Below are 13,348 nucleotides of genomic sequence, written 5' to 3'. Positions count from 1 at the left end.
ATCCGCTCTACAAGCGGTGGGGACACGATTTAAAGTGCAGGTATGTGGGCGGACTGATGATTATTAAAAGCAGGGGTTACAAAATGAAATTTACACAAATAGTAAAAAGCGGTAAATTTTTTAAAAAGTTATAGCGCTGCGCGCCTAAACACACGCTAGCACTGATGCGCGTTTGGAAATGAGGCACAGCTTTCCCTTAATTAGGCACATATTTGTTTACACCAAGCCCCATTTGTCTTCATTATCACATATGAGATCCTTCAAATACGTGATTTCAGGACGTGTGCTGTACAAAACCCTTCTGTGTTTGATTTAATCGGCTATAATAATGCTCCATGTATAATAAGAATCAAGGCCACATATATGGAACACATGACAATGGACCTACCGGTTAGTTTACTAGTAGTATTTTCGTCAAGGCATGAATGTTTCATATATAACTCTTACTTTCAAAATGCTTCTCGACGCAGTGATCTAATCTGACGTGTCAAGGCGCTTGGTAAAGAAATGAACTTTTTTGAATTAAGTCTTCATATTTGTACTGTAGTTGGTTGCATGGTTTAGGTGCTAAATACGTTCCTGGCTCGGCTTGTGCATGCTTCTTAGAGGCAAGAGACCCTTGGCTCTGATTTCTTCATTAATTTGTTGGCTCAACCATCTCTAGAAACCAAAATATGTTTACTATTTCTGAAATAGTAATGCTTTGCATTTATCTGCTACGTATTGCTTTATTTGCAAAATGTCATGTTTTAAAGTGTGCACTTTGATTGATGCTCTTTCCCTTCGGTAAGCGGATGGGCCGTGTTTAAAATATTATTTTTTCCTCACAAGAACGTTTAAATGTGTTCACTCTAAAATACCAGCTGTGATAGACTATACTAGTCCCCACCGTGGGCGCTTAGGTTCTGTGCACAGACAGTGACACCGACGGATGCTGCTGTCTTGTCCCAAGTCCCTTGAGGCGGTAAAGAGGCAGGCGACCCCCTCCACTTTGGACGTTCGGCTACATCCAACATGGCCGCCCGACTGATAGATCCGCGCGCTCTAGTCGCTGAAGGTGCATCTCCATTCAACGTGCTCGTGTGTATGGATGTCTTACCCCGTGACGTCATGTAGATGCGACGCTCCGGTGAGGCTCCTGGTGTCTATTGCACGTGACGTCACACGAGCCTTCCTAGTGTTTGTTATCACAATGCCGCCCGCGAAGAAGAAGCGCGAGGCAGAGGCGAAGTCTCAGGTGAGGGCATATCCGGGGCAAAGGGCAAGGGTTACAGGCACAACTAGGACCTTTGAAAGATGAGGCGTGACACGACGTTCCGAACCATACATGCCAACATTTCAGAAGAGCAAAGAGGGAGATTTTTTTTAAAAAATCGGGAGAATGGGGCTTCAAATCGGGTTACTGGCGTGTATGGGCTTTGGAAGTGTGCTGCTGCAGGATTGGACATTTGAAACACAAATGTACGTTTTTTTTCTTACCTTTTACAAGCATGGAGCGCAATGGCAGGCTGAGAGGGTGATGCAAGTGTTGTCCCCCCCCTCCCCCCCCCCGCCCCTGTGTGACACCCCAGCCGAAAACAGCTTCCTGTGCACACACACGCCCCCCCCCCTACTTCACAGGTCTTCAAAAGACTATTGCCTTGTTAATGACCCTTTGTTGTTTTTTCACCCCATCGAGAGCCCCTGCATGGCCACTTTGACTATTGCTGGAAAAATTAGCACTTCACACAAACGCCCTGTCAACAAACCCCGAGGAATCGGGTTTTTGCTTGCAGGAATCGGGAGGCGGGAGACTAGCCTTCAAATCGGTAGTCTCACGCCTGAATCGGGAGGGTTGGCATGTATGCTGACCATTTATATTTAAAGCATCCTTTTTCACCCCCTTCTCAAAAGTCCCACTCGCTCGTTGCATTGACCCTCGATTGACTAGTGACCCACTTTCCTATCTAGCCATGCATGACCTGAGTCAGTGTACCAGCCCTCCTTTCCTTTATGAATAGGTGTCCACCCCTTATCTCAAGTAACTCTCTGTTGCATAGACCATTTAATAAATTCAAAGATCACGCTGGAAAGGCGATCTTTTCAGTAAAATAACAAGCCATAATACAATGCAAGGACCCAGAGAAAGAGGCCAGCTCACAGGCATCCAGCAACTGACTACCAGATTGCCCAGATGTTCTTGAGCACCCACCAAGGTCTTATTGGAGTGTATCAAAGATACTGATACAAGCACAGTACAGTGACCAATAATGCATATCATATGACAATACCACAGTACTTCCATGTCCAGATAATAGGAGTCATAACCCTGCTGATCAGGTGTTTTGCAAAGTTTAAACTACAGTGAAAGAAAAGTCCTGTAATACGTTTTACATTTCTTTCTATACTTTTCTTTCATGTTTGATGAGGTACTTTTTCAGGATAATGCACTTGGCACTTTTCCGAAAAGATATTAGTCTCTCTGCCTGAATAGGTCATAGGTATTTCCAAATTAAGGTCATACATTGTATTGGACCACATGACACTTTGACGTATTTCGATGAATTCCTACGTATATAATGCTTGCAAGCACCTGGCACCTTGAAGCAACCTGTATGTTTTTTTGTAGGCTAGGATACATGCAGTTTTATGTTTAATCTTGATGGATTCTATATAGTCGTATTGTGGAATGTTTTTTAAAAATATTTTTATTGGTATTTTCACATTACAAAAATATTTTTTTTAAACGGCGTGACACATAACGGATAGGCAGTTATACGGGCGAGCCAATAGGGATACATGGTTTACATTTGTGTATGCCCAACATTTCTTCAATCGGCCTTCATTGAACATATAGGTAATTGCGTGTGTACGTGTGCTACGTCTTAAAGACAAAACATAGATGTCTTTTGGCGGCTGTTTAGTGTTAGATTACACTCCCTGTGCTGAGTTGTTAGCAGTTGGTCAGGCATGTATGGTTGATTTATGGAGGCTTGTAAGAGCTGAGGTATTTGTCTAGTGTTGACCACATTACACGGTCGGGGTTTTTCCAGGGTGTTTGTCTTAGTCAAGTCAAGTCAAGTTAGAATTTGTATAGCGCACTACTCACCCAGAGGTTCTCAAGGCGCTTGAGGGAGGGGGGGGGAGGGGGAGCGTTACTTATCGAATATCCAAGTTTTGAGTTGTTTTCTGAAGGAGAGGTGGTTCTGTGTAAGGCGGAGGTGGGTGGGGAGAGAGTTCCAGGTCTTGGCTGCTAAGTAGGAGAAGGATCTTCCTCCCATGGTGGATCTTTGGATGCGTGGAATCGCGGCGAGGGCTTGATTGGACGATCATAGTTGGCGGGTGGGGGTGTAGAAGGTCAGGTGCGTGTTGAGGTATTTGGGTCCTAGGTCGTAGAGGGCTTTGTGTGCGTGGGTGAGTAGACGGAACGTTATTCTCTTGTTGACGGGGAGCCAGTGGAGGTCTCTCAGGTGACCGGATATGTGAGCTTAGCGGGGGATGTCTAGGATAAGTCTGGCTGAGGCGTTGTGAATGCGTTGGAGTTTTTTCTGTAATTTGACTGTTGTTCCGGCGTAAAGGGTGTTTCCGTAGTCCAGTCGGCTTGTGACAAGTGCTTGGGTGACCGTCTTTCTTGTTTCGGTGGGGATCCAGCGGAAGATTTTTTTGAGCATACGTAGGATGTTAAAGCATAATGATGAGATGGCGTTGACTTGTCTGGTCATCGAGAGGGAGGAGTCCAGGATGAAGCCCAGGTTACGTGCGTGGTCCGTTGGTTTGGGTGCGATGCCCAGGGCCGGTGGCCACCATGAGTCGTCCCAAGCGGAGGGGGATGATCCTAAGATGAGGAGTTCCGTTTTTTCTGAATTCAGTTTTAAATGGCTGTTCTTCATCCACTCGGCTACTTCTTGCATCCCTTCGTGTAGGTTGGTTTTGGCGGTGTTTGGGTCTTTGGTGAGGGAGAGGATCATCTGGGTGTCGTCTGCGTAGGAGATGATGTTGAGGTTGTGTTGGCGCGCGATGGATGCGAGGGGACTCATGTATACGTTGAAGAGGGTGGGACTGAGTGAAGATCCTTGTGGTACGCCGCAGATGACTTCAGTGGCCTCTGATTTGAAAGGGGGGAGGAGGACTTTCTGGGTTCTTCCGGCGAGGAATGAGATGATCCAGTCCAGTGCTTTTCCTTGTATCCCGACGTTGCTGAGGCGTTGTATCAGGGTGCTATGGCAGACTGTGTCGAAGGCTGCGGAGAGGTCGAGTAGGATGAGGGCAGCTGTTTCTCCGTTGTCAAGTAGTGTTCGAATGTCGTCTGTGGCTGCGATGAGGGCGGTCTCGGTGCTGTGTTTGGCTCGGAAGCCGGACTGTGATGGGTCGAGGGAGCCGTTAGATTCGAGGAAGGCGGCGAGGTGATTGTTGACGGTTTTCTCAATGACTTTGGCAGGGAATGGGAGGAGCGAAATGGGGCGGTAGTTCTTAAGTTCGGTGGGGTCTGCTGTGGGTTTTTTCAGGAGAGCGCTGAGTTCGGCATGTTTCCAGCTTTCCGGGAAGGTAGCAGTGTTGAGGGAGCAGTTGATGACATCTCGGAGATGGGGTGCGATGATGGAGTCTGCTTTGTTGAAGATGTGGTGGGGACATGGGTCGGTTGGCGATCCGGAGTGGATGGTGTTCATCAAGCGGATGGTGTCTTCAGTGCTGATTGGGTTCCAGGCGCAAAGGATGTCGGAGGGGGGCTTTGGTTTGGAGGTGAGGGGGGTGGACTGGTCGCCAAAGCTGTTATGTATGTCAGCGATTTTGTTGTGGAAGAACGAGGCTAGAGAGTCGCAGAGGTCTTGAGATGGAGTGATATCGTTGGTGTCGGCGGTGGGGTTGGTAAATTCTTTGACGATGTTGAATAGTTCCTTGCTGTTGTGGGCGTTGTTGTCGAGTCGATCCTTAAATGCTGATTTCTTGGTGGATCGGATCAGCTGGTGGTGTTTGTGGGTGGCGTTCTTGAAGGTGGTCATATTGTCAGTGGTTGGGTTTTTTCGCCAGGCTTTCTCGAGGGTGCAGCAGATCTTTTTGGATTTCTTAAGGTCATCATTGAACCAGGGGGCTTTTTTTGCTACCTTGCTTGGTTAGATGGTTTTTCAAGGGTGCTAATTCGTCTGCGCAGTGAGTGATTCATTGTGTGAGGTTGATGGCTGCTTGATTTGGGTCCAATGATTTCGCGGGAGGGTTTTGGTAAAGCGATGTGAAGAGCTGGTCGGTGGTAATTTTGTTCCAGTTCCTGCGGGTGATTGGTTGTGGGTGGTGGTGAGTCGTGGTTTTTTAGGTCTCGTGACCTACAATGCGCGCAAGCGCATTGAGGGAGCGAGAATTCAAGTAGCCAAAATCCTCGTCAAACCAAGGGCTTCTTGCGCTGCAGTTTTTTCTTAGAGTTCACGTGAATCACGTGAGCAAACAAGCACGCGCATTCACGGCCAGCCCAGCACATCAAAGGGCTTACCTGGCGTGCGCAGTGTGCTGGCCTCCCTTCTCCTCCCCCCTAATTGCTTTTTTTTTTCACGGGCGCCAGGCCGTGAACTACTTCAAAGGGTTCTCCGCCCCCCTGGTGTTTCTGGCTTTTCTTCTCGCTCGCTAATCACCACCCCCTCCCTCTCCATATGGTCGCTCGATGCCTCGGCTCCTTTCATGCCTCAGACTTGTCTTTTTAAACTGCGCAACCGGTTTGTTGAAACTTTAGTGAGACCTTTCATTACCCGAACTAACCTGGATTTTCACAAACAGAATTAAAAGCATCCGGAAGGCATACACATTACTAGGTGAGTCCACATCATTAGAGACACCATGTTCTGATAAAAAGTTTGTTTTTATTAACAGTGCATACTGGTAGTGGAGGATACGTGCACCTCAACTGGACTAATTTGATTGACGTTTCAGATCACAACTGTGTTGTAAAAGGAAAAGTGGGTTGCAGGGAGTGCTCTGGTAATCCCACATAATTCATGCTTACAGAACTTGGCACTCGTGAGATTTTCAGGCCATATTACTCAAAACTCCTTATTTGAACCCTTTACGAATAATGAAAATTATAGTTCTTTTGCACCTGGTGACTTTCACTTTTGCAACCAAACCGAACGGCAGAATTCATATTGATTGGCAGCCGTGAACCTGCACAACTCACAGCATGCACGATTAATGTGGTAAAGTAATAATTGTGAAAAACAAAGCACAAGGGATTCTGGACACAGCTCGTGTGACAAGGCTCCGACCTCGAGCACCAGCAGAGTTAGGAATATTAAATGATCACCCGCCAGCGGCCTCACTGTTCATGTGTAACGCTTCTCACTGCTCACCTCTCACTGCTCACCTCTCACTGCTCACCTCACTGCTCACGTGCAACACCTCTCACTGCTCACGTGCAACACCTCACTGCTCACCTCACTGCTCACCTCTCACTGCTCACCTCACTGCTCACCTCTCACTGCTCACCTCTCACTGCTCACTTCACTCCTCACGTGCAACACCTCTCACTGCTCACCTCACTGCTCACGTGCAACACCTCTCACTGCTCACGTGTGACACCTCACGTAACACCGCTCACGTGTAACACCGCTCACGTGTAACACCGCTCACGTGTAACACCGCTCACGTGTAACACCGCTCACGTGTAACACCGCTCACGTGTAACACCGCTCACGTGTAACACCGCTCACGTGTAACACCGCTCACGTGTCACACCGCTCACGTGTCACACCGCTCTCGTGCAACACCTCACACTGCTCTCGTGCAACACCTCACACTGCTCTCGTGCAACACCTCACACTGCTCTCGTGCAACACCTCCCACTGCTCACGTGCAACACCTCCCACTGCTCTCGTGCAACACCTCCCACTGCTCACGCGCAACACCTCCCACTGCTCACGCGCAACACCTCCCACTGCTCACGCGCAACACCTCACACTGCTCTCGTGCAACACCTCCCACTGCTCACGTGCAACACCTCCCACTGCTCTCGTGCAACACCTCCCACTGCTCACGCGCAACACCTCCCACTGCTCACGCGCAACACCTCCCACTGCTCACGTGCAACACCTCCCACTGCTCACGTGCAACACCTCCCACTGCTCACGTGCAACACCTCCCACTGCTCACGTGCAACACCTCCCACTGCTCACGTGCAACACCTCCCACTGCTCACGTGCAACACCTCCCACTGCTCACGTGCAACACCTCCCACTGCTCACGTGCAACACCTCCCACTGCTCACGTGCAACACCTCCCACTGCTCACGTGCAACACCTCCCACTGCTCACGTGCAACACCTCCCACTGCTCACGTGCAACACCTCCCACTGCTCACGTGCAACACCTCCCACTGCTCACGTGCAACACCTCCTACTGCTCACGTGCAACACCTAACACCAACACCTCCCACTGCTCACGTGCAACACCTCCCACTGCTCACGTGCAACACCTCCCACTGCTCACGTGCAACACCTCCCACTGCTCACGTGCAACACCCATAATCACCCTTTTCAAACTCACTCACACTCACACTCTCTCACATTACACAAATGTCACAAAAAGACGTTAATATTTCACTTCTGTTCTTTTATTTTCCTCACAATAAAATACACTGAACATAATCTTCACAAAAGGTATTTACAACAGTTTAAGCTATTGCCATTATAAATTACAATAACTTTTATTTAAGTATTAATTATTTAAAAACCATTGTTATTTGTAATATCAATACTTCTAAGTCACGTAAATACAAAACATTTGCATTAGAAATACTATGAGTTTCACATTTGCAAAAGTTAAAAGTATTGGCATTGAAATAACAAAACAATTAATTTCGCGATTTTCAAAACCAACACATAAATATAAAATGTGTCATTTACAAAACAAATAGCTCCAACTTTCCTACTGCGAGACCTATTGGCAACGCCAGTGCTTGTTTGTAGTTGAAGTGAACGCAGCTGTGGTCCGTCCAATGGAGTCCTGTGGCGTGATTGAAGGAGATGTACTTGCTGGAGGCAAGCGTGTGTCCGGCGTAGTGGGTGGGGGTGTTTACCAGTTGTTTGAGTCCGAGATTGGCGAGGTTGTCTAGAAGGGTGGTGGTGTTGCTGTTGTTGTTCTTTTCTAGGTGGAAGTTGAGGTCTCCTAGTAGAATATAGTCCTCGGAGGAGAGGGCGTGTGGGCTGATGAAGTCTGCGATGTCTTCGCAGAATTGTGTGCGGGGTCCTGGGGGTCTGTAGATGAGGGTGCCTCTTAGTGTGGTCTTAGGGTCGGTGTGAATCTGGAAGTGAAGGTGTTCGGCGGTTGCGAGGTTGTCGTCGGAACTGGTCGTGATGCGGCTGGTGTTTTTATGGACGATGGCGATGCCTCCTCCTGTTTGGTTGGTGCGGTCCTTTCGGATGATCTTGTAGCCGTCCGGGATGGCTATGGCAATGTCGGGCGCTGATGAGGCGTTCATCCAGGTTTCTGTGAGAAAGGCGACGTCCGGCGATGCGGTGTCTAGTAAGTTCCATAGTTCAGTGGCGTGTTTGTGGACCGAGCGGGTGTTGAGCAGGTTGCACTTCAGGTGGTTAGTGTCGGAGTTCTGTTTGGCGTTTTTGGATTTGGTGTGGGTCCTGATGCAGTCTAGCTTGCAGGAATGGCAGGTGAAGGGTCCATGGGTGTGTCCTGGGGCGGCTTGGTAGCAGTCTGGGAGACGTCCTGTGTTGAGTGCAGAGAGGGTTGCGGCATCGTACGTTATGCGGGTGGAGTGAATTGTGCGTGGACCAGGGGGTCTGGCGCTGGGTGCTGTCCAGGCGCGGACGGGCGTAGACGGGCTTACCTTTGGCACGCCTTCGCCGCGCATAGGGCGCGTCGCTGCGCGTGGACGCTGCGCGCAAATGCATCTGCCATAAGTGGAGAGTGGAGGGGGGCGGAGCGAGGGAGGAGCAGCTGGGAGGCGGGAGCGGGGTGGAGAGACGGGCTAGGAGGCACAACAACAAGATGGCAGCAAAAACAAAAGTGAAACAGGACGAGATTGGGGCACAGTCTGGGATTTCGCTAAGATATGGGTAGAGGCACCGGCACAATCAGGCACAAATTATTACAAAAGCAGTGCGAGCAATGCAATATAGTGCTACTATATCAGTCAGCCACAAACAATAATACAAGCAATGAGGGCAATGCAATATAGCGGTACGATATCAGTCAGCCACAAACAATAATACAAGCAATGAGGGCAATGCAATATAGCGCTACGATACCAGTCAGCCACAAATGATAATACAGGCAATGAGGGCAATGCGCAAATTGGTTAATGGCAGCAATGAGCACAATAGCGCTACGATACCAAGTGACCAGGGAGCGACCGCTTCTGAACGAGTCAGGACGGTGCCGTGATGTCTGCCCCTATTAAGAATGTAGGTACCTGTCGTGCTGTGTGGCTCGATCTGTTGTGATATGAGCGGTGTTAATTGTGGCAAATGAGTGTTGTAGAGTGCATCCTAGGGCTTCGCTGATGAAGCCCAGCACCTTCTCCCAGAATTTGCTAACCTAACTACATTGGAAGATGAGGTGTGCGAGGTCTCCTCTTACAGCCTCCGCAGTTCCAGCAGCTGTCGTTGTCCTTAAGGCCTAATGATGCTAGACGAGCCGGTGTCCAGAATGCTTGATGTAAAAGTCAGAATTTAGTTTGTACTAGCACTGGGGATATCAAGTTTCTTGATGGGGCCTCCCAGAACATTTGTAGTTCTTGTTCTGTGAGATTGGAGCCCAGTTGTGTTACCCAGTAGGTGTTGTTCTTTGTGTTTAGTTCGGAGGTACCTGGGCGGAGGAGCTTGTAATTCCACAAAACAATGCGTATTTCCAAGTAAAGAGTGTTAATGAAAAGACATTCAAAGACAGTGTGAATGAGCCCAGACTAAGATGGCTGCCGATATGTGATGTCACATGTTTGCCCATAGCCGTGTAGGTAGCTCAAGGTATCCTGAGAGTATGCACTGGAATCCTAAAAATGTGCACTGAGGAACTCGCCGTGCAATGAAGTGAGACAAGGAAAGTATGCTTTAACCGGTTTCAAAAGGTGCCGGCCGCTTGTGCTGTGAGACCGGTAAGATGTGCTCCCGTTGAAAGAGCGTTAGTGGCCAAAGCCGATGCACACTATACCTCCGTAGTCTTTAGCACGTTTTCACAGTATGCTGTAGCACAGACCACCCCAGTACCTCCAAAGATGCAGCTCTGAATATTCCAAAACTCTGAAAGTGTGCAACCCGATTTACATGTGCATTACAATATTCACCACAGCCCTCTCCAAGGACATGTAGCTGGCTCCCACACTGCATACACAGCAGAGCCGATGTTTCACAAGTGCACGGTTAACAGAAAAGTGCTCTGTGGGCGATAGTCGCCAGTAGTGATTGATGGACCGGTAGATAGACCTTCCTCGTCGCCAAGATATGTTGCATGAGTCAGTGGATATCCAAAGATCATGTTAGAAAAGAGATACTTTGAATAAATAGCAATCTTAAATCCAATATATATCGATCTACAACCAAGAGTAACTGGCCAGCTCTCAGGCATCCGGAAACTAATCAGCCGATTGCCCAGATATTCTGAAACCCTCACCAAGTTCTTAAAGGAATGTGTCAATTTCAATTTCAAAGCTTTATTGTGTGTAATAATAACCATATAAGCAGAAATAAAAACATGTATTACAGCTTCCATTTCATACTTTGGCAATAATACTTGACAGAGAAACTGATAAAGGATGTGTGCAAAATCACACGATAACAGTATTCAAAATGTGTAAATTACGCACAAAGTGACTTGTGCTTACAATATACAATGTACATAACCAACAATAATCACCCTGAATGTTTAAGCCTTATCAAATATGTATCTTACACAATGAAACCTTTGGTGATTATAAAAATATCGAACAGATATAATCACAGATAACAGGTATTAACATTGTATGTTATGTGCAAATTACTCTATAAAGTGTCATGTATAAAGTGGCTAGTGCATACAACTTGCAGTATTATAGTTAGTAACTTTGTATATATGTGTGCAAATCGTGCTATAAAATATCACATACCAACTCAATTTCTTTTAATGCGAATTAAGTATAAAGTGCAAGATATCTTTAAATAAGGAGTTTCCAGATCATATAGAATTTAAGGAATAATTGATTTCCTAGTAGCAATGCATTTTAAAATGTAAGATGCCACATAAAATCAAACATCCGAACTTTCCAATGAGGATATTAACCTCATAGCATTTTTGGTGGATCGAACATGATATTTTAAAAACAAGGGTTTCAAATAAAATTCACTTAAAAAGTGATGAAATTTATAAAACATTAAAAAATGACAGGAACTTTGCTTGGACATATTGTCACATGGGCATAGTAAACTGGTACATCTTTTCGTAGTTGGAAATGCCACTAGATGGTGTACAATACCTAGCCTTAAGCGTGTCAAAACATAACGGTGGGAGGTTATTGTTACGTCATCTAGATATGGCTGACAACCTGTTTTAAGATTCAGTTGCTGATAAAATACAACAGTAGGTTGTAACCTAATTAATCTCCCTCTTATCTCTCTTTTATGGACAAGAAATGTTTCTTTAAGCTCTTTTTTTAGCAATTGAGGCTGCGTATTCTGGTTCAGTAAAAATATTACAATTAAATAAAAGACTGTACCAGTGGTGAATGTAGCTCAGCCAAGGGATACGTGAACAGTGGTCGAGCTTCAGGCAGTCTTTAATGATGCGTTGTGTAAACACAGTTTCAACTTTTGCCCAAATAGAGCACCATAATAAGAGGGGACGGAGTGCAGCCAGATCTGAAATATAATTTAAGCCCACTTCCTGGTGTATTAATTCTGTGGAGGGGCCCTTAGCAAACGCTTAAGAAATGTATTTTTGTCTTGCTGCAATGACTATTCATGATGCTGGCCCCTAACTACTGCACCGTAAAGAGCAGAAGATACACATCTAGCATTATATATAGTCACCATATCTTTGACTCTTCGTGCTCCCACTTTTGCGGAAAATCTAAAAATACTATTGGTATTCCTACTCATTTTGTGACGAATATTAACATAGTCGTGTGACCATTTCCCGTTTCCTGCAAAAGTTATGCCAAGATAGCAAAAGGATTTGACTGACTGCATTTTTGTTCCTTCCAAATAAAAGACCTTTCCAAGTTTAGTTACGGTACTTCCACATGACATTACAAATGTCTTAGATTTATTAATTCAAAGTTTCCTGTCATTAATAAAAGTTGTAAAATTATCAATAAGACGCTGGAGGCCAATAGGGGTACGTGATAATAAAACCGCATCATCTGCGTATAATAAAATTGGGACAGCCTGACCCTCAATTGGGGGGCATCCGCAGGAGTTTGTCAAAGATACAAATACCAATACAGTACAATGACAATTAATGCATATAGTAAGACAATACCACACTTTTCTCTTATTTCCGAAGTGTACACATAAGTTATTGACCCCTTTGCCCTCTACACATGCCTCCTTCTTTACCATGACCTGTCCTTCTGTTTCTAGTGACCTTGACTCTCATTTCCTCACCCACACGGTCGTCAAGCAATGGGACATGACTATGGTCTCATATGCTGACGACACTCAGCTAGTGGTTACGATCAGCGGGGATGCGGACCGGGGCGCCCCTAGGTTTCAGAGTGGTCTTAGGGCGGTGGCAAGTTGGATGAAGAACAACTGTCTCCAACTCAACGCAAAGAAAACAGAGATCATGATCGTTGGTAGGAGGGCGGAACTTTGGGGGGACAAGTGGTGGCCCGCTGAACTGGGGCCGGTCACTGAACTAAAGAATTTGGGAGTATGGATGGACCCTGCTCTCAGCTATGTGGGCCACTCGAAGAAAATCGCGGCCTGCTGTTTTGGCATCTTGCGGTCGCTGCGTCCCATTCTGAAGTTCTTTGACCGTGGTACCAGGCAGCTGATAGTCCAGGCCACTGTGTTATCTCGCCTGGACTATGCAAGCTCTCTCCTGGTAGGGACCAATGTGGCAGAGACTATCCGCCTCCAACGTGTGCAGAACGCCGCGGCAAGAGCCATTGTCGGCCTACCTCGTACGAGTTCCGTCTCTGGCACTCTGAGATCGCTGTACTGGCTGCCCATCAAGTCACGCATTCAGTTTAAAGTGCTTTGTCTGGCGTTTAAGATCTTGAGGGGAGGAGGCCCTCTCATTTTGGAAGATCTTTTGTCCTGGTACGTCCCTACCCGCTCTTTGAGATCGGGGGGCCAAGCTCTTGCCGTGATCCCCCGATACAGGCTGTGTCGGGTTGGTGGCCGGTCCTTCCGGGTCAAGGCAGCTGAGCTTTGGAACTCCCTCCCCCTTGAGCTGCGGCT

General features: G+C 47.0%; 1 protein-coding gene across 5 annotated transcripts in view; it reads left to right on the top strand.

Annotated features, from left to right (window-relative positions):
- Positions 1 to 1,130: 1,130 nt before the first annotated feature.
- The window catches only part of ZNF512 (zinc finger protein 512), a 123,928-nt gene continuing 111,710 nt past the window's right edge, over positions 1,131 to 13,348 (top strand). For 3 of the 5 annotated variants that reach the window (XM_078650125.1, XM_078650124.1, XM_078650122.1), the window contains exon 1: positions 1,184 to 1,237. Coding sequence is in view for 2 of the 5 variants with exons in the window: in XM_078650120.1 (XP_078506246.1) it covers positions 1,193 to 1,237 (45 nt within the window). In the remaining 3 variants the exon portion in view is untranslated. Of the gene's footprint in view, positions 1,238 to 13,348 lie in introns of all 5 variants that reach the window. The other 2 variants (XM_078650120.1, XM_078650121.1) reach the window with 1 other exon arrangement.

Source organism: Lissotriton helveticus, chromosome 6, assembly GCF_964261635.1.
Source record: "Lissotriton helveticus chromosome 6, aLisHel1.1, whole genome shotgun sequence".
NCBI lineage: Eukaryota > Metazoa > Chordata > Amphibia > Caudata > Salamandridae > Lissotriton > Lissotriton helveticus.
The sequence above is the reverse complement of the archived record's forward strand: the minus strand, read 5'-3'. Positions and strand labels throughout refer to the sequence as shown.